The sequence below is a fragment of the Apus apus genome, chromosome 11 (assembly GCF_020740795.1).
Source record: "Apus apus isolate bApuApu2 chromosome 11, bApuApu2.pri.cur, whole genome shotgun sequence".
NCBI lineage: Eukaryota > Metazoa > Chordata > Aves > Apodiformes > Apodidae > Apus > Apus apus.
In genome coordinates this window covers 2,266,824-2,293,618 of record NC_067292.1, presented here as the reverse complement: position 1 = coordinate 2,293,618, position 26,795 = coordinate 2,266,824, and the positions used below count along the sequence as shown (strand labels likewise).

Genomic DNA, 26,795 nt, shown 5'->3' with positions numbered 1-26,795 from the left:
TCCAACAGTCTCTCTGCTGGAAAAGAAGGAGGGAGAATCTCTCCAGGAGGCTGCAGCTGTCCTGTACCAAACTACCCTTCATCCTTAGCACTGCTGCAGCCCAGCTTCAGCCCAGGGAAAAACCTCACTCAAGGAGCATATCTGTATTTGAAAAGGCAAAAAAACCCCACTACGAAGTACATCTGGCAAAGAGAGTGTTCTCCCCTGCCTGGTTGGGCATTTCCAGTGGAGCCCTGTGCACAGTTGCTGTGGTTTCAAACCCACTATTTCTCAAATAAAAAGGAAAGAAAAATTTAAAATATAATAATGATGCAAAATAAAACCTGCAAATCCAGCTCATTGGCAGATTCCTAAAAATTGAGCCCAGAAAGCCATGGCCAATCACACGCACAGAAAGGATCAGATGCCACTGAGATCAAGGTATATTACACTAACCCAGGGGACAGGGCAGCAGGACAACTGTCACTGTCAGCCCATCAAGCACAGCAGATTCTTTCCTAGGTTATCAATAAATAGTTTATTTTCACCTCTCGCCAGTTATTTTGCAAGGAAGGTACCTCCCTGTCAAACATGTTTTTATCTTGACAATTAAATCATTTTGGCAACCTGCTCTATTTAATCTTTATTACATTCTAATTAGCCTTACAGCTCCTGGCCCTGCTCTCCTGAGAGCTGGTTCCCTGGTGATGTCCCTGCCACAACACACAGCACCGTGGAGCTCTCTGCACAAGGACAGCCAGTGCCTTCTGGTGTCAACTCAAGTCATCACTTGTTTCCTGCAACAGACACCCTTGTATCCCATCTGTTGTCCCCATGGACCACAGCACTGCTCTGCTGGAAAGCAAGCAATGCCTTGAGGAGAGGGCCTGAGTCAGGAAGCAGGGGTAAAAAAAAATAAAATCCTTTGTCAGTCCACTCCCTCCTGTCCTCACACACCATCAGGTCTCAAGGTAGGACATTTCACTGGTCATGAAGAGTTCATTTCTAGAACAACTGCTTTCTTGGCCAGCATGTGAGAAACTGAATCGGGAGGTTTCACAAGCCAAGGCAAAACCTGCTACAGCTCATGTTAAAAAGGAAGAGATTTCTACTGTTAGATGCATCAGGGGTTACCCTGGTTCTGGTACAGATGTGGCATGAAAGGGTTCCCAGGTTTCTCCAGGCAGTGCAGCCACATCTCAGGGCTGCTGCTGCATCTTACCACCACTACCTGCATATCCCACAGCAGGAACAGCAATCCCTCTTCAACAGCACAAGAAGTGGAAAAGCTAGGATGGGATTAATTGAGAAAACCAAGATGATGTAATCAAATCAGCTTATGGCAGAAACCCTTGGAGACACATTCCAGCCCCAGTCAGGGTAGGGAATCTGGGACCAGTGAACCATTGTGACGTGCAGTTTGTATTGACAGACTCAAAACAAAGTTTGAACAAAAATATGACAGTATTTTATCCACCAGCCTCAGCAGAACAAGTACTTGGACAGCAATTCTGTTCCTCAAGACCCTCCCCACAACCTTCAGGGGAATAACAGCATGTCCAGAGCATGAACCAAACAGGCACATTGAGACTGGTCAGCCCAAAGCCACTTGGAGCAGTCAAAAGCTGGAGTTTCAGGACACCTTCTGGACACACTGACTGCCTGGCACATCAGGCTGAGTCCAATAGGGCTATCCACTGCTCCCAGCATGCTTCATCCCTCACGGATCAGCCTCAACCACATCTAGACTGAATCTTCATAGAAAGTCTTTGCCATGGCATGTGCCACTTTTACCACCTTCTTCTCCTTGGCATCCAGGCCCATGTTGCTGCGGGCCAGTTTAATCCAATACTGCTCAGTCCTGGACAGATAGTCTGCATGCTCCTCACCAGGCTGAACAGCTGGGTGCTGCTCCTCTCCTAGGACACAATAGAAGAAAGAAAGAGAGGTCACCAACAGCTAATGTAGGCAATCTGCTCTTCCATGTCAACCTGGTCAAGACTGCTCTTGAGCTGATGTGTTTAAAAGTAATAGCCTAAAAACCTATTAGTAGCCAATCAAATTTCTCTCCACCCTGAGAGCAGTGTACTAAGAAAACTTGGCTTTTGCTGGAAAACTCACCTGGATGCCAGTGAGACCTTCCAGGCTGGCAGCAAACCAGCAGGTATTGTACTAAAAACTTTATTTTAGTATGAAGACCACATTCAGACTCATCATTACCTTCCTCATCTTCACTCTCCTCTTCAGAGCTCTCCTCTTCCCCTCCCTCTGCACCTTCCATCTCATCATCCTCTTCATCCGATTCCGACTCCTCCAGCCATTCTTGTGCTTCTTTGATGAGAAAGAAAATAGAATAAGTAACCAGCTGTTTCCCATTCCTAAACTCAGAACTGCCATGGAGGCTGCCAGGGCAAGGGCTGACAGATGTGCTCCTGAAAAGCCCTGCTAGATTCTTTGCCCTCCTAGATCCACCCAGTGGATGCCAAGGCCTGGCTCTGATGGGGAGCAATGGGAAGAGATGTCATAGTCAGGGAGAAGTGAACAGCACAGAATGGCTATGGAAGAAAAGCTGGTAAGTGCTGATGCTGACAAGAGTTAACTCTTCGCACTTCACAGCTCCATGATTATCAGCAAGACTCCTCCCTGCTCACATGCAGGCTGTGAGCTGCCAGGGCAGGGGCACCTCTTTTAAAAATGTCTCTTTACTGTGCCTAGCTCATACCCTGGGATGAATCACTTAACCACTACCCTAAGAGATACGTTGCTCTAAGATAGACTCACTGTTTCTTTCATTAATGAGTAGGAAGTCCATCAAATCGATCTTCACTGAGGTCTCTCAGGTAATGCTTTCTGCAGCACCACTGAACACACTCACATAATGACCACATAAGCCAGGAACTCAAGGAACTGAACTCCCTGCTTGCCAGATCTCCTGAGCTAGCCAGCCCAGCAGAGTAGTCAGAGTGTGCAGCAAACACACTACACATCTAAGGAACAAGAAGAGAACCTGAGGTAACGGCTCATCCCCACCCCTTGAAAAAGCTCCACTGCTGGGGGTGTCTCTCCCAACCCAGTATAGTGCTGTTCCACTAAAGGCAGAGAGAGAGATCCCACTATCAGAGCTTACTTGGATCCATCTCCACCAGCACTTTCCACTCTTCCATCTTGTGCAGGTCGATGCTGTAGAGGTCACTGAGGGTGAACTGGCGATCGCCCACCTCGAACATCCCCCCATACACAAAGAGCAGCCCGTGCTTCACCGCCAGCATGGCATTCGACCGTGGGCACGGCTCCACTTGCTGGCCCAAGGCTCCATCCTCCTCCTCCTCCTCTGATTCAGACCTCTCCTTCTCTTCTGCAGGCCCAGAGATCACCTGCTTGATTGTCATGACAGTCCCATCTTCTGCCACCACCTCTTTGACTATCTCCACTGGGCCTTGTGGAGGTTGCTTCTCCATCTCCTCATCTCCAGTGCCCTCTGCCTCAGCTTGTCTGCCACGTCTTCGCTTCCTCTTCTCTGATTTTGGTCCCTGTTAACAGGAACAAGCAACAGAAGGAGACTTCATGTGAATTGTGGGCACCTAATGCATGTACAACAGTTAATACAAATCCTATGGACGCTGCTGGGAGGGAGGAGAATTCAATAACTTGTCACTGGAACTGTAAGTCTCAAGTGACAGATGCAACTTCCTCCTTAGCATGAACTTGTACCAGCCATAAAACAAGGAGCAATGAAACTCCTGGAGAAGCCATGGCATGGAGTTGCTTCCTGTATTAATGACAACATGTGCCAAAGAGATAAGAAATAGCTCTTTTGCTCTCCATCCTGCAGATGCACACGGTCCACTAGTCTGCAACAGGGGCAGGAGAAAATGACCCACCATTTTGTAAAATCAAAACAATTGCTGGGTGCTAAATTACAGTGCATTACCAGGAAGCACTCCAGGTCTGAGAAGTACTGTATGAAAGGGCAGGAAAACAGTCAGCTAGGCAGGCAGAAGCAAACACTTGAGTGCATGTTTGCCTGTTATTATGTGGTTGACTTCTCATTTTCGACAACAAAGCCAGAAACAGCGGAGGTAAAAGGAAGGAAGTTCAAACAGGTCACTTCCCCCTTGAGAATGGTTCAAATAAAATCACAGATTGGAGCTGAGGGCCACTTTTCTGAAGTTCTTAAGAACCAAGGTTAATACTTGATCTCTTCTTGCAGCTCATCAACAATGGGGAAAAGAGGGAGGTTTCCTGATTCCAACACAACAACAGATATTTTCACAGTAGCTTTTACTGAACTATCTCATGTCAGACTCACACACCTAAACTGGAGCTGGCCTGCAGTAAAACACCATAACTATGTTTTCATGCTGTTTTGTTTCATTTTGCATTACACAACAATGAGGCACATGCAGCCTGACTCATGAAGGAGGGGAATTGCCTCCTGAGCCACTCTTGCTTGGTGCACAACCATCAGGGCTTCCTCTGTCCCCAGAAAGGTGACAATTTGCATCACCCTGAGGAAGGAGGACAAGGAGAGCACATGGAGCTATGAGGCAGGGAAGGAGAGGGGTAGCATAAAGTTAAAGAATTCAGCTGGTCTGGTAGCAAAAACCTGCTAGAGTTGCACATCCCCAGCTCCAATTCTACAGCCTCTCCCCCTCTGCACAATCAGTGGGTCAGAGATCAAAGCAGCAGCCAGATCTGGTGGCTCAGCTTCTGGAGCACCTTGAGTTACTAGAAATAGAGGCTTGCTCCACACTGTATAAGGCAAAAAAAAAGGCTTAAAAGACAAGTGTCAGATGATCCAGGAGAATTAACTGAATATATTTGTGTTATTTTTAAAACAAAACCTTTATCTGTCCAGGAAACCAGTGGTTTTTCCCGATGTCGTAGAAATAAATGTCATTGAAGAAGTCCCCTTCAATGCTCTCCTCCTCTTCCTCATCATGCACACCCCCAAACAGCAGGGAGCGGTTATTGGGAGCAGTTGACACGGAGAAGCCAGACCTGGGAGGAGGTTTCACTCCAGATGGGCTGAGCCGACTCCATGCCCACTTGTCTGGTAAGAGATAAAAGAGATAAACCAACCAACCCACCAAAAGCCACTCTTGATTATATCCCTGCATTAGGGAATCTCATGAGATCACCCCCCAGTCTTCTCTCTTAAGAGTCTCCAAGTGAGCCACCACTACCACAGTTTGTCAAAACAAGAATTTCCAGCGTGGAGAATTCTCAAGTCCTAAAGATTTTCTGTTGTGAAACAGAAAAGCAGTGATCAAAATGTCCCAGAGAACAGTAATTTCAAAATGTTGTTTTAATTCCCTCCCACACACAAACCAAAAAACCCCTAAAATATCGTTTCTTGTAGTTTTCCCTGAGGCTGTTTGTGCAGACCAGAGCTTCTCACAGTCACACAGTTATGCAAGGAGCCTGGAGACCCTCCATCCATCTCAGACTACTCCAGGACCAACTGGGAGGTGTCAACATAGAGGAAGCCATGAGCTAGAAATTATTTTCTGACGAAAAGTGCATCCCAACCTTTCTGCAGAGGTCTGCCAGCTCCTCAAAGAAGTTTCTCAACCAGCTCCAGTCCCTGAGAGTCTCACTGTGTCACAGCTACCCTTTACACCAGCTCTGAAATCAAGTCACCTGGAGCTGAGAACCGTGACTCCTTACAGCCTTCTCCTGACCAGAAAGCTTTGCTCAGCAAAGCAGACACTGCCTCCTCTTTTCAGGCTGTACAATGGAGTGTGAGAAGGAGACAGAGCCACGGTGCAGCACAGTCTGCTGCAGCTACAAACATCCATTTCCCTTTGCGGGGCACAGCAGTGAGGAATCCTGCCTGCATGAGTGATAGCCCATCTTCTTTCTCCTGCACACATACACAAAAGAGGACATACTTCCTCCAAAATCCCCCTGAAACTGCTGTGCCCTTCACTCTAGCCCCTTTCTTTTGAAGCCAGTCACAGTATACAAATGCACTGAGCTACTCCTGGGAAGAAGAAATATTTAAATCAACTCATCAGCTGTGTTTAGCCCCAGAGCAAACACTGGAGCATGGAGCTTTTCAAGAGAAATTTCGTTCTAAGCTTGGGGTCTTTTGGTCTGTTATTCAAAGGAAGAGAGAGGATTCGTATTCAGTCCTGCAGCATCACTTCTAGCACAGCCCCCCTAGCTGCAGCAGTATCTTACCTTCCTCCTTGCCTGCACCTTCAGTCTTCAGCAGGAACATATCTGTATGCAGGGTGCCTTTGTCAACATCTTTCTTAATTCTCTGCAGAGAAAGGAAAGACAGGGATGTGCAGTGAAACAGTTTCAGTGGCCCCAAAACACAAGAGGTCCAACTCTTCAATGCCTAGAAAGTCACTCACGCCAGACTGGCAGTGATAAACCTGATCACAGCCCAAATCTGTACACTCCCCTGCTGAAAACAAAACACTGCAACCGGGGCAAGAAGCAGCCACACAGGAGTCACACTGTGGCTGTGGAGCATCAGGCAGCTCATAACCATGGTGTTCCCACCAGGATTATGTCCTGTGATAAGCCATAACCAACTTCTGTCTGGGATAACCAGCCTGCAATACAGACCCTGGGACCTGTAGCCATTTGAAGACTACAGGATGCTGTTAAAGGGCAGGAATTTTGGCACCCAGAGAAAGGAAATAAATTGTCACAAGGGATTAAAACTGACTGTTTTGCAGAAGGACGGAAGGATGAGAAGCATCGAGGAACCAGGAGATGCAAGGCCCTGCCTTTTACTCTGCCACAGAGAGTATCAGGTGCTCTCAAGGGACTAATCCAACATCCGTGCCTCTTCTCCTCTAGCTGTAAAAGAGAGCAGGTACCCAATCCCCCACAGGGGCACACAACCACTTCCCACAGGGCTTGCAAGACCCTCTGGGGTTCAGCCTTTGAGCACTGAGCTTAGTGCCTGCTGTACCACTCACAAGGCCCAAGCTCAGGCACAGATGTGTGACTGGCAAGCAGACCTGCAGCCCCTGCCACCCCACCATCTCCAGCCCACCAGAAGAGCAGCAGAGGTGACAAGGTGCTCTCTGCACCCCAGCCCAACTGCAACTGTCATTTTTAGCATCCAGGGCCCCACAGAGCCATGAGTAACAGTTTGTCCTCCTAAACTAAACAGATACAGAAGAGAAGCCCCATTTCCACCCCTAGTAAAGGCAACAACAAGACACCAGCAGGAGCAGGATCAAGGCTCAGCTGAAGCAATTAAATGCATCATTTTTAATGTGATTTTCCCTTGCTCCTTTTGCTGTAAGCCCCTGTAGTCCAGTGCTCATAGCAACATGCAGCATTTGAAAGCTGCAGTATGCAACACCACTGTAGGAGGTCTTTTAATAATGTCATTATCCACCCATCCCTTCATGCAGAGTTCCTACTTCCTTGTAATTCCCTTTCCCCTGGGGGCAATGGCATTGCTGTGCCATGTAACTGCTGCCAGGATGCAGACAGAAGCTGGGAGAGTTGGGTCCAGTGCTCAGGAAGATGAGCAGGGCTTGGGTGCCCCTGAGAGCACAACACCACGGGGCTGTCCTGCTCTTGCTGCACATCTGTGTCCAACCCTGTGCCCTGCACTTGACAGGCTTTGTTACTGCAGGTATCCTGTGCAGATATTACATGGCCCTGCATCCAATTTGTAGGAACAGTATTCAGTTCTTAGGAAGGCAGGAGAGAGGTCTGGGAAACAAAGTGTGTTTGAGGCATTGCACATCAATACTGTAATTTGGATGATGCTGAAAAGCCTCAGGCTGATAATGAAGTGCTGGAGGAACCAGAACTCTGCTTGCAGTGCAGCCAAAGGGAAGCTCCAGTTAAAATAAGGGCCAGGGTCTGGCCACAGGGCTGTCTTGGGAAATATGTTAGTCTGGGTCTGTGGCTCACGTGTCTGCTTGCTCTCCACATACACTCAAACATGCTTATTAGTGAAATGAAAGACACACACTCCTAAAGACAGGATGTCTACACCGGAAAGATCCTCTTCTGTGCAACCACTTAAGTCAAGGACTGCACTATTCCACCTGCAGTCCAGGAGCAACAGAACATCAGGCACACAAGGGACAGGAAGCCTGTAGGAACAAGCATCAGCAACAGTTCTATTTTCTGAAGAAGAGTTAAGACTTATGTGGGGAAGAAGAAGCACCTTTTCCCACAACAGTGATGACTCCTTCAGCCACTGCCAGTTCTCCAGCACATGGAAAACAAGCAAGGCAAGTTTCTGGATTGCCAAGAGGTTCTGAGGCATAGTTAGAGGAGCTCTGGTTTTGGAGATGTGGCTGGGGGGGCTGGGAGCTGCCCAACTTGAGCAGGTCCTTGGGAGAGAGCTGCCAGGGCAGGAAGAAGAAACACCTTCTAGGAAAGGTGTTGTATCAAGTACAGCAATTCATGGCCTGGCAGTGCATGTGTTGTGGCACCTGCAGCAGCAGCTCTCCAGTTCAAAGGGCTGTGAGTCACCGTGCCAAGCAAGTGCCATTCTCTGGCACTGTCACACTTCACTGTCACACAGATCTAGAGCAGCAGAAGTCACCAACGAGCTGCAGGCTGCAGACAGCTGAGATACAGCAGCCTTTTTAGTCTGTCCCTCACCTTAATCAAACACCCCTCCAAGGCTTACCTGAGCAAACAGTTGTCAGGGATGGATGGTGAGGAGAGGGAGGCAGAGACAGAGAGATGGACAGAAGGCTTCAGACCTTATAGCCCTGAAGTGCACCCCAACAACTGCAAAGTGCCTATCTGCTGATGATAACAGGAATGGTGGTTACTTCCTCCCCAGTCCCAGGCAGGCTGCAGCTTGTCCTTATATGCTAGACAGAGCACACATCCACACAAGCAGGGAACACACAGGCTGAAGTGTGCAGAAGCACAGTGAGATGTGCACTGTTTGCACAAAAGGAGGGGAAATAAATACTGAGAGAACTCTGGCTTCATTATCATACAGGCTGCATAGAATAACTGCATTATTTTTCTCCTGAAAACCACACGGTTCCCTGTAGTAAACACGCTGCGCATGTATCATGACAAAGCTTCTTGGGCTGAGAAAATCCCAATGAGGTAGAGTGGGAGTTAGTAATTTGTTGTCTAAGAGATGCCTGTTTTCCCCAGCTCACACTGGCTCCAAAGCAGACACTCCCAGGAAGCAGCACACTGCTGCTGGAGAGATCAATCCCCTCACCCCCTCCCGCCCTGAGCAAATGGCTCTAGAGGCTCCTGTTCCCCTGCTGTCTTTCCCTTCAAGTTCCAGATGTTTGCTTTCAAGCACAAAACTGGTTTGGATATCCACAGCCTGTGTGCACATACAGGTACATCAGCATACTACAAGAGCTTTACAGGAATCAGCTAAAAAAATCCTAGCACCACTGACAGCCAGCAATACACCTGATTAGAGAGCAAGGAAACTGAGGCACCAAGAGCTCTTCTTTAGAAAGAGAATAAGGATTCCCTGTGTCTAATGTGCTAAACATGTCTGATAGAAGAGATCAACAGTGGCAAAATACATCCAATTAGCAGAAGCCTTACAGAGGGAACAAGTCCCACTAGACCATGCAATTCAGGCAAACACCTCATCCCTGCCACAAGCAATCTCCCAGCAGAATCCAATTCACATTTGCCAAGCTTGCCACTAAAAAGAGAAAAAACCCACCTCAAACCCCCCCAAAATCCACACACACACTACTCTTTGGTATCCAAAAGCCCTGCACACATGGAACAGCATCCCTCCCATGGCTTGTAGGCTGCTTGCACCTGCAAGGTAGAGCAATGTCAGGCTCCAGCACCCGCGGCTGCATCCGCCCTGCCAGGCAGGCACGGTGCTCACGTTGCCTAGCAATGGAGAGGTCTCGCTGCTTTATACTGCCAAAAAATGCAGCTTGCTGCAGCAAGCCCCTTCCCCAGGATGGGAAACAGGCAAGGACATCTTTAAGATCAGCAGGAGTGCAAGTCTGAGCTCCTTGTGGGATTTGGAGGTACATTGTAGGCAGAGCAGACAATGCTCATGATGTCCCCTTTCTCTTTATCATAGAACCACAGACTGGTTTGGGTTGGAAGGGACCTTAAAAATCATCCACTTCCAACCCCCTGCATGGGCAGGGACACTCCCCACTAGACCAGGTTGCTCAAACCCCATCCAACCTGCCCTTGAACACTTCCAGGAAGGGGGCATCCACAACTTTCCTGGGCAACCTGTTCCAACCACCCTCATACTAAAGAATTTCCTCCTAATGTCTAACCTTAATCTCCCTTCTTCCACTTTTAATTCATTACCCCTTACCCTGTCACTACAAGATGAGACAAATAAACATGGGGCCACCATTGTGCTAGGAAGTCTGTGTTTGAAAATATGCTCTTGTCAATTTGTGTACCAACATCTCAAGTTAATTGCACTCAGGGCTGTAAAGCTCCTTTTTCACCACTTGGATCCTGGTTTTTACCACTTGGTCAGCAAAATCTAGTGACTGGCACAGAAAAAGGCACTTCTGAATGCCAAGGTTCTTGTTCTGGTTCTGTATGAAAGCACCAGAGTGCCTTAAGACATAGCACTTGATCTTTTCTGTCTCTATTTCCAACCAATTCACACCATATACATGCCTGGTAGCAACTCTGGCTTTAGGAGGCCTCCACCAGCACATGTACAACTTAGTCCTGCCTCTTATTAGAGGTGAACGGAGCTTCGCTTGGGCACCTGCCTCGTTTCATATGCAAAAACTGTCTTCATGAACCCAAAAATGTCTTCATAGCAGTCCTGAATCTAGCATCTGCCCCTCTAATTGGAGAAATGCAACAGGTCTTCTCCTGTGCCTGCTCAACTCTAATTAAGTATTGTTTCTTCCACCATCTACCTCTTATTTCTCCCAGGAGTACCTCAGCCAATGACTCTGGGGGGAATACACAAGCTAAACACACTTTCTTCACCTTGAAGTAAACCCAGAGAGACTCAGCTCCACAGTCAGCTATAAGCAAAGATGCAACAGGAATTAAATAGCCACATATTAATGAGATTGTGTTTCTCCTAGAGGGGCTAGAATTAAATTTTCAGGTGCATGCTAAAGGTATTTTTTTCTTTTGCATCTCAAGAAATTCTGTCCTGTTCTTTAGCCAGTTTGTAGTTGGGCTACACCATTCCTGCCTGAGAGTTCACTTGTGCTACAGGATCCATGAGCAAAGTCTGTGTTGGGAATGACACATCAGAGAGCAGCAGACTTAGCTCTCTATATTACAAACAAAATAGATTCCTAACAGGAGCAGTTGTTTTAATCAAAAAGTTGTCGCTCCATACCCTGCATACAGGCTGAGGGCAGCTTTACATTCCCCCATCCCGTTTAGTTAATTTTTATCAGCTCAAAACAACCCAGAGTGGTGTGACAGAGCCCACCTTGTCAGGTGGAACAGAACCAACTGCAAACATGGGTCCATTTTTATATTTCTGTGGGGCTCAGTGTGCACTTGAAACCCAGCTGCTTTCAGTAGCCACCAGAGATCCACATGTAGCATAGCATGCAGGCTCATGCTTCCTTCCCACCCTCACAAGTGAGGAAAGAGGACAGAGAAAAGAGGACAAAGGCCTTTTGGGTAGAAAATGCCTCTGTATTGTTACTGCTATTTAATCAAATGTACATCTGATGAGCTGGAGCCCTAAGTGCAGGCCGTGAGGAGGCACAAATGCTTCTAAATATATAGACAGACTATCTTCTCTCCCCTTTCCCTGCTTTTCTCCTTTGTTCATTCATTCACATCAGAAGAGCAAGGCGTCCTCCTCCCCCAGCCAGGCACTGCTGGAAGCAATGCCTCTCCATCAGGGCAGCAGCAGCAGGTTCCAGCTCCTCTCTCCACATTCACAACATTAAAAGCTTCTGGAGGAACCATTTTGCTCAATGAAATATTTACTTCCTCTCTCCCAGCATGGAGACAGGGATACTTGGCCAATGAAGACACAAGGTCTAACGGACTATCCGCTGTAAATTACCACGATTAACAAAGCAAGAAGCAGAGCAGGGGAAGCCTGGTGCTCATCTAAAGTCTTCTTTAGCTTACTGAGTTTGTTAACTAGTGTTGCTCCCTTAACCCTTTCACTGATGAAAGAAAATACAAGTCTTCCTGGCAACTGCTGCTTTTAACCTGTCAGTGCTGGAATACAGATGATTACTACCTAAGAATGCTTTAAGCCAGCAGTAACCACCACTGCTGCCAAAAAATGGCATTTCTCACAGTTCTTTACTCCTGTCTCTGTGATACCACTCCCTTATAGTGGGATAGACTAGCAGAGAAAAATTTCAACCAAAATAAGCTCCTCAACCAGCACACAATTGCATGAAGAAAGGCACAGTTGGAAGAGATGCCTCTTTTGGTAGTAGTGGTGGTTCACAGGGGCTTGAACCATTCTGCGTACAAACAATCCAAGGGCACCACTGCACATTCCCTCCAGGCTGGCACAACCACATGCCAACGTGTCCCCCTCCTTAGCAGTGGATTTGGACATCTGGCAGCTGCATGACATGCAGAAACATCCTCAGAGCAGTAGGCAGTTAGGTGATGAGATCATCAAATCCTGCCCTGGGGACTAGGCCTGCAAAACCCAGCAGAGGGAAGTAGCAGAGCAGAGATCTCAATTTTGCTGTCCTCAGATCTAAGACCACTGCCCTCTCCAAGGAGTCACACACAGAACTTCACAGCCAACACAAGACCATCATACCAGCCCTGCTTAGGCAACCTGAGATTGTCACATTTTAGTTTTCACTTTAACCCCTTAATTTTTCCATCAACTATTCAGTTTAGAAACCAGGAAATACTGCACTGGCTTACCACAAAATCTCTCCTACCTGTTTGGAGTAGCCTCCATAGATGATTATGCCGCCCTCAGGACTGGCAGTCATCTGACATCCAGATCTTGGAGCAGGCCCAATCCCCGATGGAGCCAGCTTGCTCCAGGTGAAGGAGTCCAGGTTGAAGGCATACACATCGTTGTAATAGATGTAATCTCTAGGGAGAGCAAATTGGCACATCACAGGTTTTTGTAATGGTCACCATTTAGGACAAGGTAAAATACCACTTCAGGAACACCACCAGGAACCTTAAAGAGGTGCCATACCTTATTTAATTTCTTGCATTCATGTTTTTTCTCCTTCCCACAGCCATAGCCATGGACAGAAGACTTGTTTGGGTGAAGGTTACTATTTCAATGCAACAATTTGCATTTGACAAAGCTTCTGTAAGCAAGAGCTCTCTGGGTTCTTTATAACCTACGTCATTCCTTACTAGAGAGGTTTCACCAACTCTTTCCAGTTAACGTGGTCCAAGGTAACTTAAACCAGGACACAAAATACCAAAACAGATCAGAGCTCTGTCTGTCTAGGGGAGTGCAACATGCCCTATTCTCTTCCTACTGCTCAGCTCACACACTGCATGTGGTAAATGCTCTGAAAAGGTTAAAGTCTGAGAACACAGCCTGATCTAGGATGGGCTTTGCAACCTGCACTGTGCTCCCAGGGACTATAGTTATGCTGCTCACCATCTCTGAGATAACAGGTAGCTCAGGTCTCTTCACAGCCCCCATGACAGTGCAGCTGTGACCTCACGTAGTATGTAAGAGCCTGCTGGAGAAGGTGCTTCAAGGAAGACAAGGCTCTTTGACAAGATTCAGAGGTCAAAAGTGATGTATTGAGCCTTAGTTACAAGGATGAGTAGCTACTTCAGTGATTAGCTAAGTGGTACAATGGCTTCTCAAACACTCGAAGACTAAATCATGATCACTTGTTTTCTTAAGATAAAAAGTCTAGTTCAGTAACAGTACTGCTCAGGATAACCCTTCCATGAAAACCCAGCTTTCTGTCACTGGTGAAATTCTGTTGTCTTTTCTACAGAGGATTCAATACCACCAGCCACCCTGCAATAACCCACCTTGCGCTCTCATGGAAGCCTCCAAAGATGATCAGCTGCCTTTTGCAAGCAACCATTCGATGTCCACTTCGTCCAGAGGGACCTCCTGATGCCCTGAAATGCACAGAAATCCCACTTATCAGCAAAATCCCTTTTCCTGTTAGTCTGTCAGTCCATTTTTATTGAAGTCATTGGCAGTTGGGCTGGATGAGCTCAGCTTCTGTTCTCCTGGAATGGGAAACCATGGGAAATTCAGGGCCTTAATACCTATGTATGCTTTTCTCCAGAGCTGCGTGTATGTTCTCTGCCTGTAACTCTTGGTTATCTGCAGCACAGGCATGTTGCAGAAACCACTTTGTTCCTAGTGATCAGCCATCTAGTTTCTAACAGCACCCAAAGTCTTGACAGCTTTTCTGCTCTAACTCAGGAGCAAATTTTTCAGGAGAGTTTAATGAATAGCAGTTAACTCCCACAATTGCAGGAAAGGCACTCCAGGCAGAGGTTCTTTCTCCAAGTACCAAACAAAAAAAGCCAGAGACTGGCTCTGACATCCACTCTCCTTTAATGTCTTAGAAAATCATGTACCCATAGTGTCTTCACTCCTCCACCTGCAGTTAGGATAGAACATCAAACTAGTGGTAAGACTTTGTAAATTACTTAGATTTCTCAAGAACAAAGGCACTGAAGCAAAACAAGTCATCTTTATTATCTCATTAAAAGGCAGCTACACGTCACTGTACTGCTCTTTCAAGCCTTCCTGACCTTTTAGTTAAATGTGCCACTTCCATTTCCAGGTACAAGCAACAACACCCCATCTGTTACATCCAAAAGCTTCACACGAAGCCAGGCAGCTGGCAATGACATTCCTGAGAGGCAATGAAGATGCACCTTCATGTTCACCCACAGACTGAAGACCAAATCAGAGAACAAAAAACACTTCAAGAACTCTCAAAACGAAGGCAACTTCAGGCCAAACTGCAGAGAAAACAGAATTTTGCTCTGCATGTTCTCTGCCCCCATGGATTAATCTATCCTACTTTCCCTCTCACTGAGGAGCCTCCCAAAGTGCACACAGCATCACTGCACCCAGCAAGGCTTCTCAAACAGGCAGCAGTAACGTGTGTGAAGTGGCTGCAGAATCAGGGCTTAAATAAATAAGAAATCTGCTCACTGTTGATGAAACCTAAGCTCACAATCCCACTGCTGCACTTCAAGTGGCAGCAGGTAGCTGTAAAGTGTGGTGATAGACTTCTGTGGAGAGAGAAAATGAGGGCCCTTATTCACCATAAAAAATTACAATCTCACACCAGTCATGATGAAAAACTCCCAAGTAGAACAGCAGCATTTGGGTAAGACTGAATTGACAGTGATTGCTGGGATTTTTTATTCTAATGGAAAGTAGGGGTTTCTAGGCATTTACTGGAGTTTTAAGGATCACCCTGCAGAACAGCACCTCTAGTATTGATTTCATCAAGATCTGAAATAATTATTTTCTCTTCTGTAACAAAGCTCTCATGTTATTATTCCAAAGGATGGCACCTTTTAAAATATGTTTTTAAAAAGGAAAGAAGTTAAAAATCAACATTAACAATAAAATCCTGTTCTCAGGGAATATCTTCTGCCTTGCTTCTCCAACAGGTTTCCTTCAAGTCAAAAAACAATTCTGAACAATAAAAAAATTATTCAATGATGTGTATACTTAAAGAATAAGTTCCCACAAGTGTACAATTAACTCCAAGTCACAAACAAAACCAGCCAGTTTGGGGCCTGATCTGAATTCAGGAAATTCAGCACAACTTGGTCTCAATCACAAGGCTGTTTTCTCCTTTCTTTAGACTAGCAACACAAGCTCCAAGAACAGATGCTGAAACAGGAGGTCAGGAAGCCTCACCCTGCACAGCATTGTACCATCTCAGCACCCTTGGCCTTAGTGTTACACATTGCAGGAATCAGCTACAAAGCCAAGTTTCCAGCCTTTGATGTGAGGAGATGCCCTCAACTTGCAACAACAGCTCTTAGAAAGCATTTGTACACAGAGCTATTCATACAGAAAAGGCCTTTGTCCCCAGACTCCAAACACAACACTGGAAAAACAGAGTAACATAACAGACCCAAATTCAGCCCCCAGTGTCAAGAATTAAAGACTTACAAGTCACAGTGGCTACCAGCTGCACAACTGAGTTACCTCTTCATTCATTCATTCCTTCATCCAGGGGATGCTCAGATGAATCTCTGAACTTTTCCGTAATAATAAAAGTGATGATGCATAGAACATCCCATCAAAGGGGCAGGATAAAGCATTTCTATCCTCCAATACTTGAGGCAGCTGAAGCCCAGGTCTTCAGTGTTCAGTTTTACATCTTACACTTGTTGAGTGTAAACAAGTGTTCAGCTCAACAGCACAAAGACACAGTGTGCCCACAGGTCTGTGTGCTCAGGATGGACACAAAGGAATATGCAATTGCCACAAGGCACAAAAACCTCAAATCAAATTCCTTGCAAAAAGACTGTTGAATCTCGATCTACCAAAGAACAAGCTCACAAGGGTCATTTCTGGGCTGACAAAGGAAGTCCTCTCAACACTACCCAAAATACCCTTCTTTTCTTCAAGCACCTTTCTGCCTTGTGTTGCAGGACCCGATCTTTCTGGAGACACAGAGCAAAAAGAGCCATCAGTCAGAAACAAACCTATGCTGAAAGGCATCCTGCACTGCACTGACTGCTTCAGTTCTCTCTGTAAACAGCATTAAACATATGCTTGTGAAATGCTACCCTGAAATACTTATAGCACCACATCTCACAAAACTGTTATGGGAAGTATCATTAACATTCCAGTATTAAAAGGAAGGGAGCTATAAAGGCTCAAAAGCAAGACAAAAAACTACACAGAGGATGGGTCTGCCAGTTCCCAAGCACAATCCCAAAGCCTGATGCTCCCTCTCTCTCTCTAAGGGAATTCACTGGGCCACACAGAGCTGAGTAAGGATGTTCTCTCTAGGAAGGAATGAGGCAATTAGGTTAAAATAGTGCTTAGCTCTAAGGCAGAGTAACAAACAGTTCATGGCCTGAGACAACCTTGTGTATCACACACGATAAGGTGGTTCCAATAAGTCCAAGTCAGTTGCCGGCAAATCTAACGGGCTGAGATTTGTTGTGCTTGGACCATCTTTGTGCAAAATGCAAGTAAATATAGCTAAATATTGCTAAATGTAGCTATTTTTAACTTTGTCAAGCTGACTGGCACTGTGCTCTGTGTTAGGAGATAACAGAGCTCCACTTTCCTAGAAGCCTTCGCAAACAAGGAACAGGGATGTTATTCACAGAGATGTTTTTCCTTCATTCACAGGGATGAGTTATACAAGGTTTTCTCTTCAAAAGTGTTTTACAGTCAAGCCTCTTATGGCACCAAGATGCTCTGTGGCATGAACTGTAGGCCTGGAAGGACAACTTAATTGTCTGAAATCTAAACTGTGTGGCTGAAATAACTAGATTTCCTAGAACTGCAAGTTCAGATCACAGCAGGGTCATCTTGTCTGTTAAAACCACAAAACCCAAAACATTCCAATTAATTTGAAATGGGGCACATACAATTCTCCCCACTTGGAACAGAAACTTTGTCTCTCTTGCCCAGGCATTTCTTAATGGATAATTATATTACTCCATCATTTACACTAAAATTATGTCTTCTGAACCCAACTGAGTTTACTCAATACCAGCCTGCACCCCCAAATGTCTAACACCAGGAATTTATTCAGGTAACACTGCTACCACATTGGAAACCTGGAATTATTGCTTGGCATGCTATGTGAAGGCTTGCTGTACCAGGACTGGTGCCCCACCATGATCCAAAAACCTACACAATCTGTCTGTTCCCTGTCTAGTCTTCCCAAACACATTCAGTCTCCCAATACCAATGGTCCTCAAGCTGACCCCCACTGTCACCAATCATCCCAGCTGGTTAATGGCAGTCCAAAATAAGCAAGTGCTTGACTTCAGACAGACATGAGAAACCTACATGGAAAAATGACAGCAGCAATGGGGTTCCCTGGCAAAAAAAACCAAAATGCTGAAATAAGTGAAATGCAGCACATGTTGTGATCATAGTTTTAAAAGAAATAGGGAAAAAAAATCCCTCATACAACTCAACAATAATTTCTGCCCTTTCCTCTTCCCCTTTCCAAGCAGACTGTAATCAAGATGCCATATGGAAAAGCACAGAGGCAGCAGAAACTTGATTTTCACACTCAGTCAGGTTAGCATTGAAACAAAGACACCCCCTCCCAGCCTCCTTCACCAGACACCTCATTAATGTAGCCCTTGGAGCTCTGCCCGGGGATGGGGAGGAGACATACTTTGCTTTATTTGAAGACCATGACCAGGCCACATGAGGTTCCAAAATTCCAGCAAGGCTGAAAGACAAACATCCACCCAAACACATCAGGAAACTCAAATGGAGTACAACCTGCATGGGACAGGGAGAGGGAAAAGATTGTCTCTCCAGGTCACTTCCATCCATATAGTTTATGTGCTCACTGTCTATCCTTTTATCTATTAAGAAACAATTAAGTATCTATGTCTCCAAATGCATCCTCCCACTGTGGCATGGGAATCAAAATTACATCTGACAACCAGTACCTGGGGATGGAAGGTAGCTCTGGGTGGCCTGAAGAGTGTAGTACCTAGAACTTGCTCTCCAGGTGGGACTAGTAACTCACCCTGCCATCTGGCCTCTTCCTCACTAACTCTAATAACCAATGCCAAAAAACCCTCTTGCCATGGTTTTAGTCCACTTGGGGCCTGGGTTTGCTGGGGGCACCCTGCAACTCACAGAACACAAAAACTTTGCGCTCAGCTCCAGGGAGGTAACAGGTGCTTTTGTAGCATAAGGTAGACTTGGCATCTTGAAGGCTGTTCTCTCACATGAGATTAAGATGCAGGACAAGCAGAGCCTCATAACCACCTCATTTCCTCTTCCACAGGCAGGTCAGGTACTGCAGCATTTGTTTTGGGAGTGGAAAACCCTAAATCAGCTCTACAGCAGAGCATCTGCAAACCCACGAGAGAACAATTTGCGCCATCAGTGGTGGAGCTAACGAAGCCTAATCTGGATTCTCTGCTGGCTCACAAAAAACAACCTCCCTCTCTCACTCTCCCTGCAGCTGGGTATTAACACCACTCTCCAGTGAGGATTTCTTCAACCCAGAGTTTGGTTGAAATGTCAGCCCCTTCTCTCAGCAGGGACTCCATGGTGAGCATCACTTCCTCCCCCCGCCTGCTAACATGAAACCAGGAGGGATGTACCACATTTGAGTTCATCCCTTTTCTGTGACTGAGCTTCAACAAGGGATACAGGAGTTATTTTGGGGGAGGAGGGAGGGGTACAGTCACAGTCCTTACGTCAGCTTCTACCTCACAACAATAGGCAGATCAGCCTGCACAGTGACAGGTCTTTTTAATCCTTGCACCTCTTAAAGAGCCCTCCACCATTTTGGAGGGCTTCTCTCACCACTGCCTCTCAAAGACCAGGAGGGCTCCCTAGGGTCACCACAGCTTCCCGAAACATGACAATTACAAGTCTGGAGCCCAGAGCCACACTGATGGACAAGAACCAGCTGCTTATGAATCAGTTTCACCTCAGCTTCCCAGAGCTACTCAAAAGGACAATCACTGGATTCTCACAGAGCAGCTGGCTGTGGGGATGCTGTGCTGTCACGTATCCTTTTAACCCAGCCTGTTTTGGACTCGTGTCAATTTTGCACTTTGGGTCTATATGTTCCCCTGCACCTTCCACACCAGAGTCTCTTCAGTGCTACAGTAACACTAGTAAAACTAAACCTTCAAATTTCCCCCTTGCCAGGCCGATGTCTCTGCTCCCACTTTGCAGAGACGGGGAAAAAGCAGCCAGTGGTCATGACCCAGTGTGTGGCCTCAGGCATGTGCCAAGGCAGAGCCAGGGAACTCATCTCTGCACAGCTCAGTCCTAAGCCACCCTCTCAGTTCCTGTGCAAGAAGACAACAGACGCAGACAACAGGCACCTGAGCTCTGTAAGCAGGACAAAAGTGATCATCCTCAGAAGATACAAGGCTGCTCACCTGAAGGAAGGACATGGTGTCCATAACCAGGGTTCAACAAGTCAAAGAGCAGATGAGCAAGTCTCCAAAAGCTGCTGCTTTCCCCAGTGCTACCTCAAGAGTCAGCTGCCCAGGAGTCCCAGCCCACCCAAAGCCGTGCTTTGACTAATCCCACAGTCAAGACAATATGAAAATCCAAGAGAAAGTCTATGTTGAAGTCAGAACCAAAGCCACCTCTGCCTCTCAGCCCACTGGATGACCCACCAGATAACTACTTCTCTCATGCAAATATAAACATGAGCAGTAAAACTGAGAAGCCATAGGCTAAGGAAAGACTAGCAGAGGACTTCAGGCCAGATCCACAGAAGTTATTTAAACACTTTAGCAGATCTTACACAGCCCAGCCAGATGGAGCAACAAGTACACTTTTGAAGTTGGATGTCTGCATCTGCCATGGTTGGGAGGAGAGAGTGCTGTTCATGATGCTTTTTTCATTCAGTTAATAACACCCAAGCACACCCATGCTCCAAAATTCACATTAAATAAACCAGCTTTGACTTGGAACACACCTCTCATTTCCACATCTTTCTGGAGGCTCTTCTCTCCACCATTTCTAGGATGGGCACCTCTGTACTCAAGGGAGATGAGCAGACAGCTGAGAAATCACAGCACTACACCAGGAATCAAACTCAAATCATACTGGCAGTTTCTTGTGAGGTCAACAACAGTAACTTCAGAACACACCACGGAATCATAGAACATCAGGTTGGAAGGGACCTCAGGGATCATCTGGCCCAACCTTTCTTGGCAAAAGCAAGGCCTAGACAAGATGGTCCATCACTTACTTGATCTGCTCCCAGGTCTTGGTAGCCAAATGCAGGACTCAGAGATCCTTGTAATGATAGAACTGTTCCCCGTTGGGCGACGCAAACTCCCCACCGAACACCCAGAGCTGCCCACCAGCCGTGGGCACCACTGCAGCCTGCCAGGAGAAGGAAGATCTGGATCAGACAAGGGTTCAGGAACCAGAGACAGAAGAAGCACTCAAATGGGCAGCTGCCTCCAAATACCAGGCAGAAGTGACAGTGGCTGCTGCCTTGCTCAACAACGGCAGCTCTCTGGGGCTAAATGAAGAGGGATTTTAAATGCAAGTTACCCATTGTATCACACACCCTCCCTACAGCAAAGGAAGTTTGGCCATATGTTTTTACCAGGGTATCCACCACAGATCAATATTGGGATAATGATCTCATTCTTCAGAAGGGCTTAATTACCTGCCTGCCTTTCCCAGCAAGGACTTTTAGCATCAGACACACATGCTCATGCCCTGACAGAAACCAGCCTACACATGCAATGATTAAACACATCAGAAAATATGGCGTGTGTTTGCCAAGAGGATTTGTGGGAACATGAAGTTGCCTAAACATAAAGGGGATACATGCCTGATTGTCATGGGTATCTAGTACTTAAAAGCTTAACAGGCAGGTATATACAACAGCCTGCTCATACTTGTGTGTGACATTTTGAAAAGCTGACTTGAAATTCATTACATAGCCAAGCCTCTTCTTTGAACAACTGACAACACCATCCACTGCTATTCTCACCTCAGCTCTGTTGAACTGCTGTAATCAAGCCAGTGTAACTCAGACACAGGATCGTGTGTCAGGGACCAGAGATGACAAATAAGACTGAACACATGTCCACACAAACCCACAGACATGTTTCTGTTTGCCTTTGAGCTAATGCAGAATATGTGTTAAAAATAAAGTCACAGGGAAGACAACAAACCAGCCAACTAGTGAGGCTGAGCTGTCCCCTGTGTGACTATAATTAATTATCAGACAGAAAACTTGTTGTGGAAGCAGGACTCCTCCGATGGCTTTCTCATCTTATTTCTGTTGTAAAGCCAGTTGCAGCTCCCTGATGCACAGCCTGTCTGCTCAGCTCGGATTCAGCTGCTCGACAGCCACCTGCTGGCTACCAACACCCCAACAAGCACCTCTCAACTCCACATCCCCAAAGCAACCTGCTTTTCACCTAGGGAAACAGGAGTCCGAATTCATGGTCTCCTTCTGGAATTTGGCCCCTGAAATCAAGTTCTGTTTTAAGCACCACAAGGTAGCCCAAAAATCAAGTCAGAACTTGATTGAAAAATCAAGTTTCAGTTCAAGAAAGGACACACAGCTCAGAGAAGACCAGCATTAAGGCATAGTACAACAAGGGTACATGAACCTATCAGGGATATCGGATCTTACCAGGAAGCTCTAAAGAGCTTTGGCCATGTGTAGGAAAGTAACATTCACATCCTGTATGGCAGCTTTTGAAATGTACCAGTCACCCAGCCACTTGCTGCAACAGGTAAAATAATCTATCAGACAGCTGGTGAGGGCCAAAGACCTGCAAAAAATACCAGTCTTTGATCCAGTTTCTAATGTGGAGGTGTTCACATAAAGTAAACTAAACCAAATCCTTTCATCATCACAACCAGCCAGTGACCTTGATGATGCAGGCACCAGAGAGGTGAATTCTAAGGAGTGTCACAAGAAGAAAATTTAGACAACTTTGTCTATTGCCCTTGCAGGCAGAAGAAAAACAGCCCATCTGCTAAGTAAAAAAACCACAACCCTAAGGCTGGACACACACAGACAGTGCTAGAGGTCCATCATGTTGTACAGCTGGGACACTTGGCAAAGCCCAACTGCTGCATGTTGGCAGGGACAACCTACAGTTAGTGGAGTGGCAGTGTCTGTACTACCCACAGATGGAGGCCTGTGGGCACTAAGGAATTAACCACGCAAAGCAACTCTGCCATTCGTAGAACTTTTGAATTTTACCGAAGTTATTCCCTGACCAGCATTTTGAAAATGTAGTGCCATCCTGGGATTATGGATGGCCAAGCTGATCCCTACATAACGCAGCAAAGAGAGTTAATCACAGTGTCTCCCACATGAGCCCTGCTTGAGTCCTGCTGACCCAACAACCCCAAAACCTTATTCCACACTTAACATTTCCAGAGGCCATCGAGTGATCATGGAGCACATGCACCTTGGTCAGGTTTGTACAGAACCCCTCAGCAGAAGAGGTGAAGTGACACCATTGGCAGCCCATTACAAGGAGAATGAAGAGAAGCCAGAAACTCTTAGGGAAAAAAAAGAAGCCAATTCCCACCCATCCTTAGGACAGTGTTAGAACAAATCCAACTGCTGCTCTGGCAGCAAGTGCTGTACCTGGTGAGCGCATCGCCTGGGTGGTGGGTTGGGGATCTCTACTTTAGACCAGCTGTTCTTCCTGATGCTGTAAACATACAGGTCGTTGTACAGGTAGGTCTGTCAGAGGAAGGGAAACCACACATCACCACAGCTCTCCACTGGACAGGCCAGTCTGACCAAAAACAGGCACCCCTGAGGGGTCTCTGTGAGTCTCAGGGAGAAGGAGCACAGCACCAACTTTGCACAGCAACAGCTCCCCTGCCTCATCAGGCAGGGAAAGAGGACAACCTCCTGAACAGGAAGTCAGCAATTTTTTTAGAGTGATCCACTGGGCTGGAGTGTTCTTTCCCAAACCCTTGGTTAAGCCTGTGACAGCTCATGATGCAAGGAGTTAAGAAGCTGGAGCTTAACACAGACATAGAAATTAAAGTTGCCCAAACTGCTGCCCAACTCCAGAGGCAGGAACAGCTTAAGGCAGGGAGGCAGGCAGAGTTAGTTCAGCAAATCACACTGGATGATCCTGAAATGGCTAAATACCATTGGAAGGCTGAAGTTTTCAAGCCATACCATATATTTTTGAGGATCATGAAGACCAGTTTGTCTGCAGGAGCACAAGAAACACTTGCAACTTGCAGAAATTCAGTAACAAGAGTGCCAGCTTGCAAATACTTGCTGCTGCAAAACTACAGAAGTGTCTTGTTTTGAAAGGTGGAAGAGATTCTTCAATAGTTTTTAAAAATGAGGGGCAGATATGGCTACAATTAAGTCTGGAGAAATTATGAAGCCCTGAAATATTGATGCTGAGACAATCACTCTGACTCCTTAATGGGTTCTAGCATGTCTCCTTCCTGCCAAGTCTTCAGCCATGAGACAGTATCACGGCAGAATTAAAAGGCTATTTTGCTCTCATTTGGGGACAAATACATATTTTATGACTGCTGCCTTGAATTTCACTTCAAATGAGACTCATGCAAATTACAGGAAAAGGCAGGGAGAGGGTAGAACAAAGAAGGAAAAACTGGAAGTATACATTACTTTTTGGCCATTGAAATATTCACCTCCAAAAAGGATCAATTCGTCTTTCTCAGGGTGAGCAGAGAGGGAGCCATTCAGCCTGCACAAGAAAAAGGAATGGTCAAAACAGTAGATATGTGAGTCTTGTTAAACTCAGAAGCTCACAGCCTAATTTACCTCAGCTAGCACTAGTACCTCTGCCCTCTAGCCACAAAGGTCTCTACATCATCTGCCAAATTATTAGGCTGTGATATTCACCCAGGGCTAAAAACTTCTCAAATAAATGAACTTCTTTAAAACTTCCAGCAAGATTAATTTGACACTGTCTGAAAGCTTCTCCTATTTTAGGAGCACACGTTAAACTGTCATTTAACACGCCTTTTGACGTGAGCTCTTGAATTTTAATGCTGGTATATCCAGAACAAAAATTAGCTTTCAGAGGGCACGTAACTATGGGTAGAACTAGGCTGTCTGGGATCAACTTCTCTGCGTCACTGCCCTGCAGTCACCACTGGTCACTGCTCACCTACCTGCCAAAATGTTTGGCTCCATGTGGTGATAGGTCCCTACCACTCCCAAGGAGGAACCAACTGACAACTGCAGTGAGATGGTTGTACTGACCTGTCCCACTACACAGGGAGGACAACAGATACCACAGAGAAGGGCATTTCTTTAAGAAGCCCCAGCAAACAGAAATACAGAACCTAGAAGCATGTGGATCCCAAGCTGCATTTCATGAAGCTTCTTGTATCTCATGATGCATCCTTTTGCCTCGTAAGTCTTTTCAGCTTTCTAGGGCAAATTTGAAAATTCCTCTTATTTTTCCTCAAAGCCCTGTCATCTAACCCTGCTTTGCCTCCTTTGTGCTGATGGGATGATTAAAAAGCAGGTTTTAAAGTAAAAAAAGCTCTTGGTCCAGCTTTTGAATCAGTTTTTTAACCAGGGACTCGACTCAATATACCAGCTACGTTGTAACTCCACATATCACCTATGATAGATACTATGCCTTCCACCCTTGGGAAATAACTTTACATAAGTAAGTTTCATAAAAAGCAACATCAACTGCTGTGTAAGTGCAGGTCAAAGCCTCATGCAATCTCTTACCTAGGTGAGGGGGGTGGGCAGGATGTCTCAATTACTTGGGTCTTTTTAGCATCTAAATTCTGAAACTCTGCTATCAGGGCTTCAAGATCCTCCTGCAAATAAAAAGCCAGACATGAGTTCCTTCAACATGCACTAAGCCACCTGAAACCAGCACTCATGGTCACAATTTCCATCTTAAAAAAAAAAAAAAATTAGGATCCCTTCATTCAACTACAAGAATTAGATGCTGAAATACTTCCACATAGGCTTTAAGGATTGGTCTCCCCTAAAACACTAACAAGTTGCTCTGAAGAGTCCTAAAAGGATGATACACAAAGTGCATTTAGTGCACAACTGCTGTTCCTGCAGCAGAAACACCACACAAATCAGCAAGTAAATGCAAAACTTTTAAGCCTCATCAGAGTGATGTGCTACAGGCTAAAATCCCGCTAGTCTTCTTGTCTGCAATGGAAAAACGTTTCTATTCCCAGCTCATCCTTTAACTGGAGAGAAACCTGCAGGTATTTTTACTCCCTTTCAGCTTCTATGAATTAAAAACAAAATCTGCCTCCCCAACTGCAGATACACCGAACTGCAAGAGCAGAAGCAGGACTGCAGCTAGGGTGAGCTTCTGACCCACAATCTCTCCTACAACCCCCACTGCTCACCACCTCTGCTCAGCTAACCCTTCCGAACTTGTGATTAGAGCAGAGATTCCCAAAATCTGGGGATTTTGCCTCTGCAGGCAACACCAGCTGCACCAGCTCTCCCTGCTGCCAGCGGACACGCACACCGGCACTTTCCAGGTCTTACATGTTGCACTCTGCGGGTGACACCGAGTTTGGGCCGGGGGAAGTTCACCGGCTTAAGACACGGGCGGACCCGCCGGGGCAAGCAGCGGGACGGCCCCAGCACTAACCCTGGCAGCCTCCCGAGATGTGCACGGGCCTCGGCGCCCTTCGCTCCCGGCTGGGGACCTGCGGGCACCCAAGGGACCTCACCAACCCGGAGCCGCCGGCGTTGGGATCAACTCCCTGACTTGCAACTTGAAAGCCCGCTCCCTCCAACCCGGCGCAGTTCCACAAAACGTTCCCCAGAGCCGCAGAGGGGATGCCCAGACCCCGCGGGCCTCCGCCCCTCACCTCCTCCTTCTTGGCTCTGCGGGACACCTTCTTCTCCATCTTCGCAGCCGTCTTCTCGGCCCCCTTGCCCTTCTTCTCCCGCTTCCCTTTCTTCCCCATGGCCGCAGCGCCGGGCCAGGCCGCGCGGGGAGCACCGCCCCGGGCGCGCGGGGTCCCTCTGCGGGCGCGGCGGACCCGCCGCAGCGCGGGCGGGCGCGGAGGCGATGGCGGCGGGAAGGGCCGGGCCTGGCCTGGCCTGGCCCTGCGAGCCCCGCCGGCTCGGCCTGAGGCGGCTCCACACGGCGCTGAGTCACCCGCCCTCAGCGCCCAGATCCCCGTTTTCGCTCCCGTTCGTGTGGGTCTTTGCCTTGAGGAGAGCGCCGCACCCACAAAATGGCCCCCTCCCCTCACACAAAATGGCCCCTCCCGAGGGAGC

The 26,795-nt window shown here is 46.9% G+C and overlaps 1 protein-coding gene across 1 annotated transcript; it reads right to left on the bottom strand.

The window, feature by feature from the left end:
* Positions 1-1,424: 1,424 nt before the first annotated feature.
* KLHDC4 (kelch domain containing 4) lies at positions 1,425-26,534 on the bottom strand. The gene is given in 12 exon segments (XM_051629581.1): positions 1,425-1,898; positions 2,200-2,310; positions 3,107-3,509; positions 4,824-5,032; positions 6,166-6,247; positions 12,804-12,963; positions 13,882-13,974; positions 20,778-20,914; positions 23,160-23,258; positions 24,177-24,255; positions 25,260-25,351; positions 26,381-26,534. Coding segments are annotated over 12 exon segments (1,740 nt in total). The 5' UTR covers positions 26,480-26,534; the 3' UTR covers positions 1,425-1,722.
* Between the last annotated feature and the right edge of the window lie 261 nt (positions 26,535-26,795).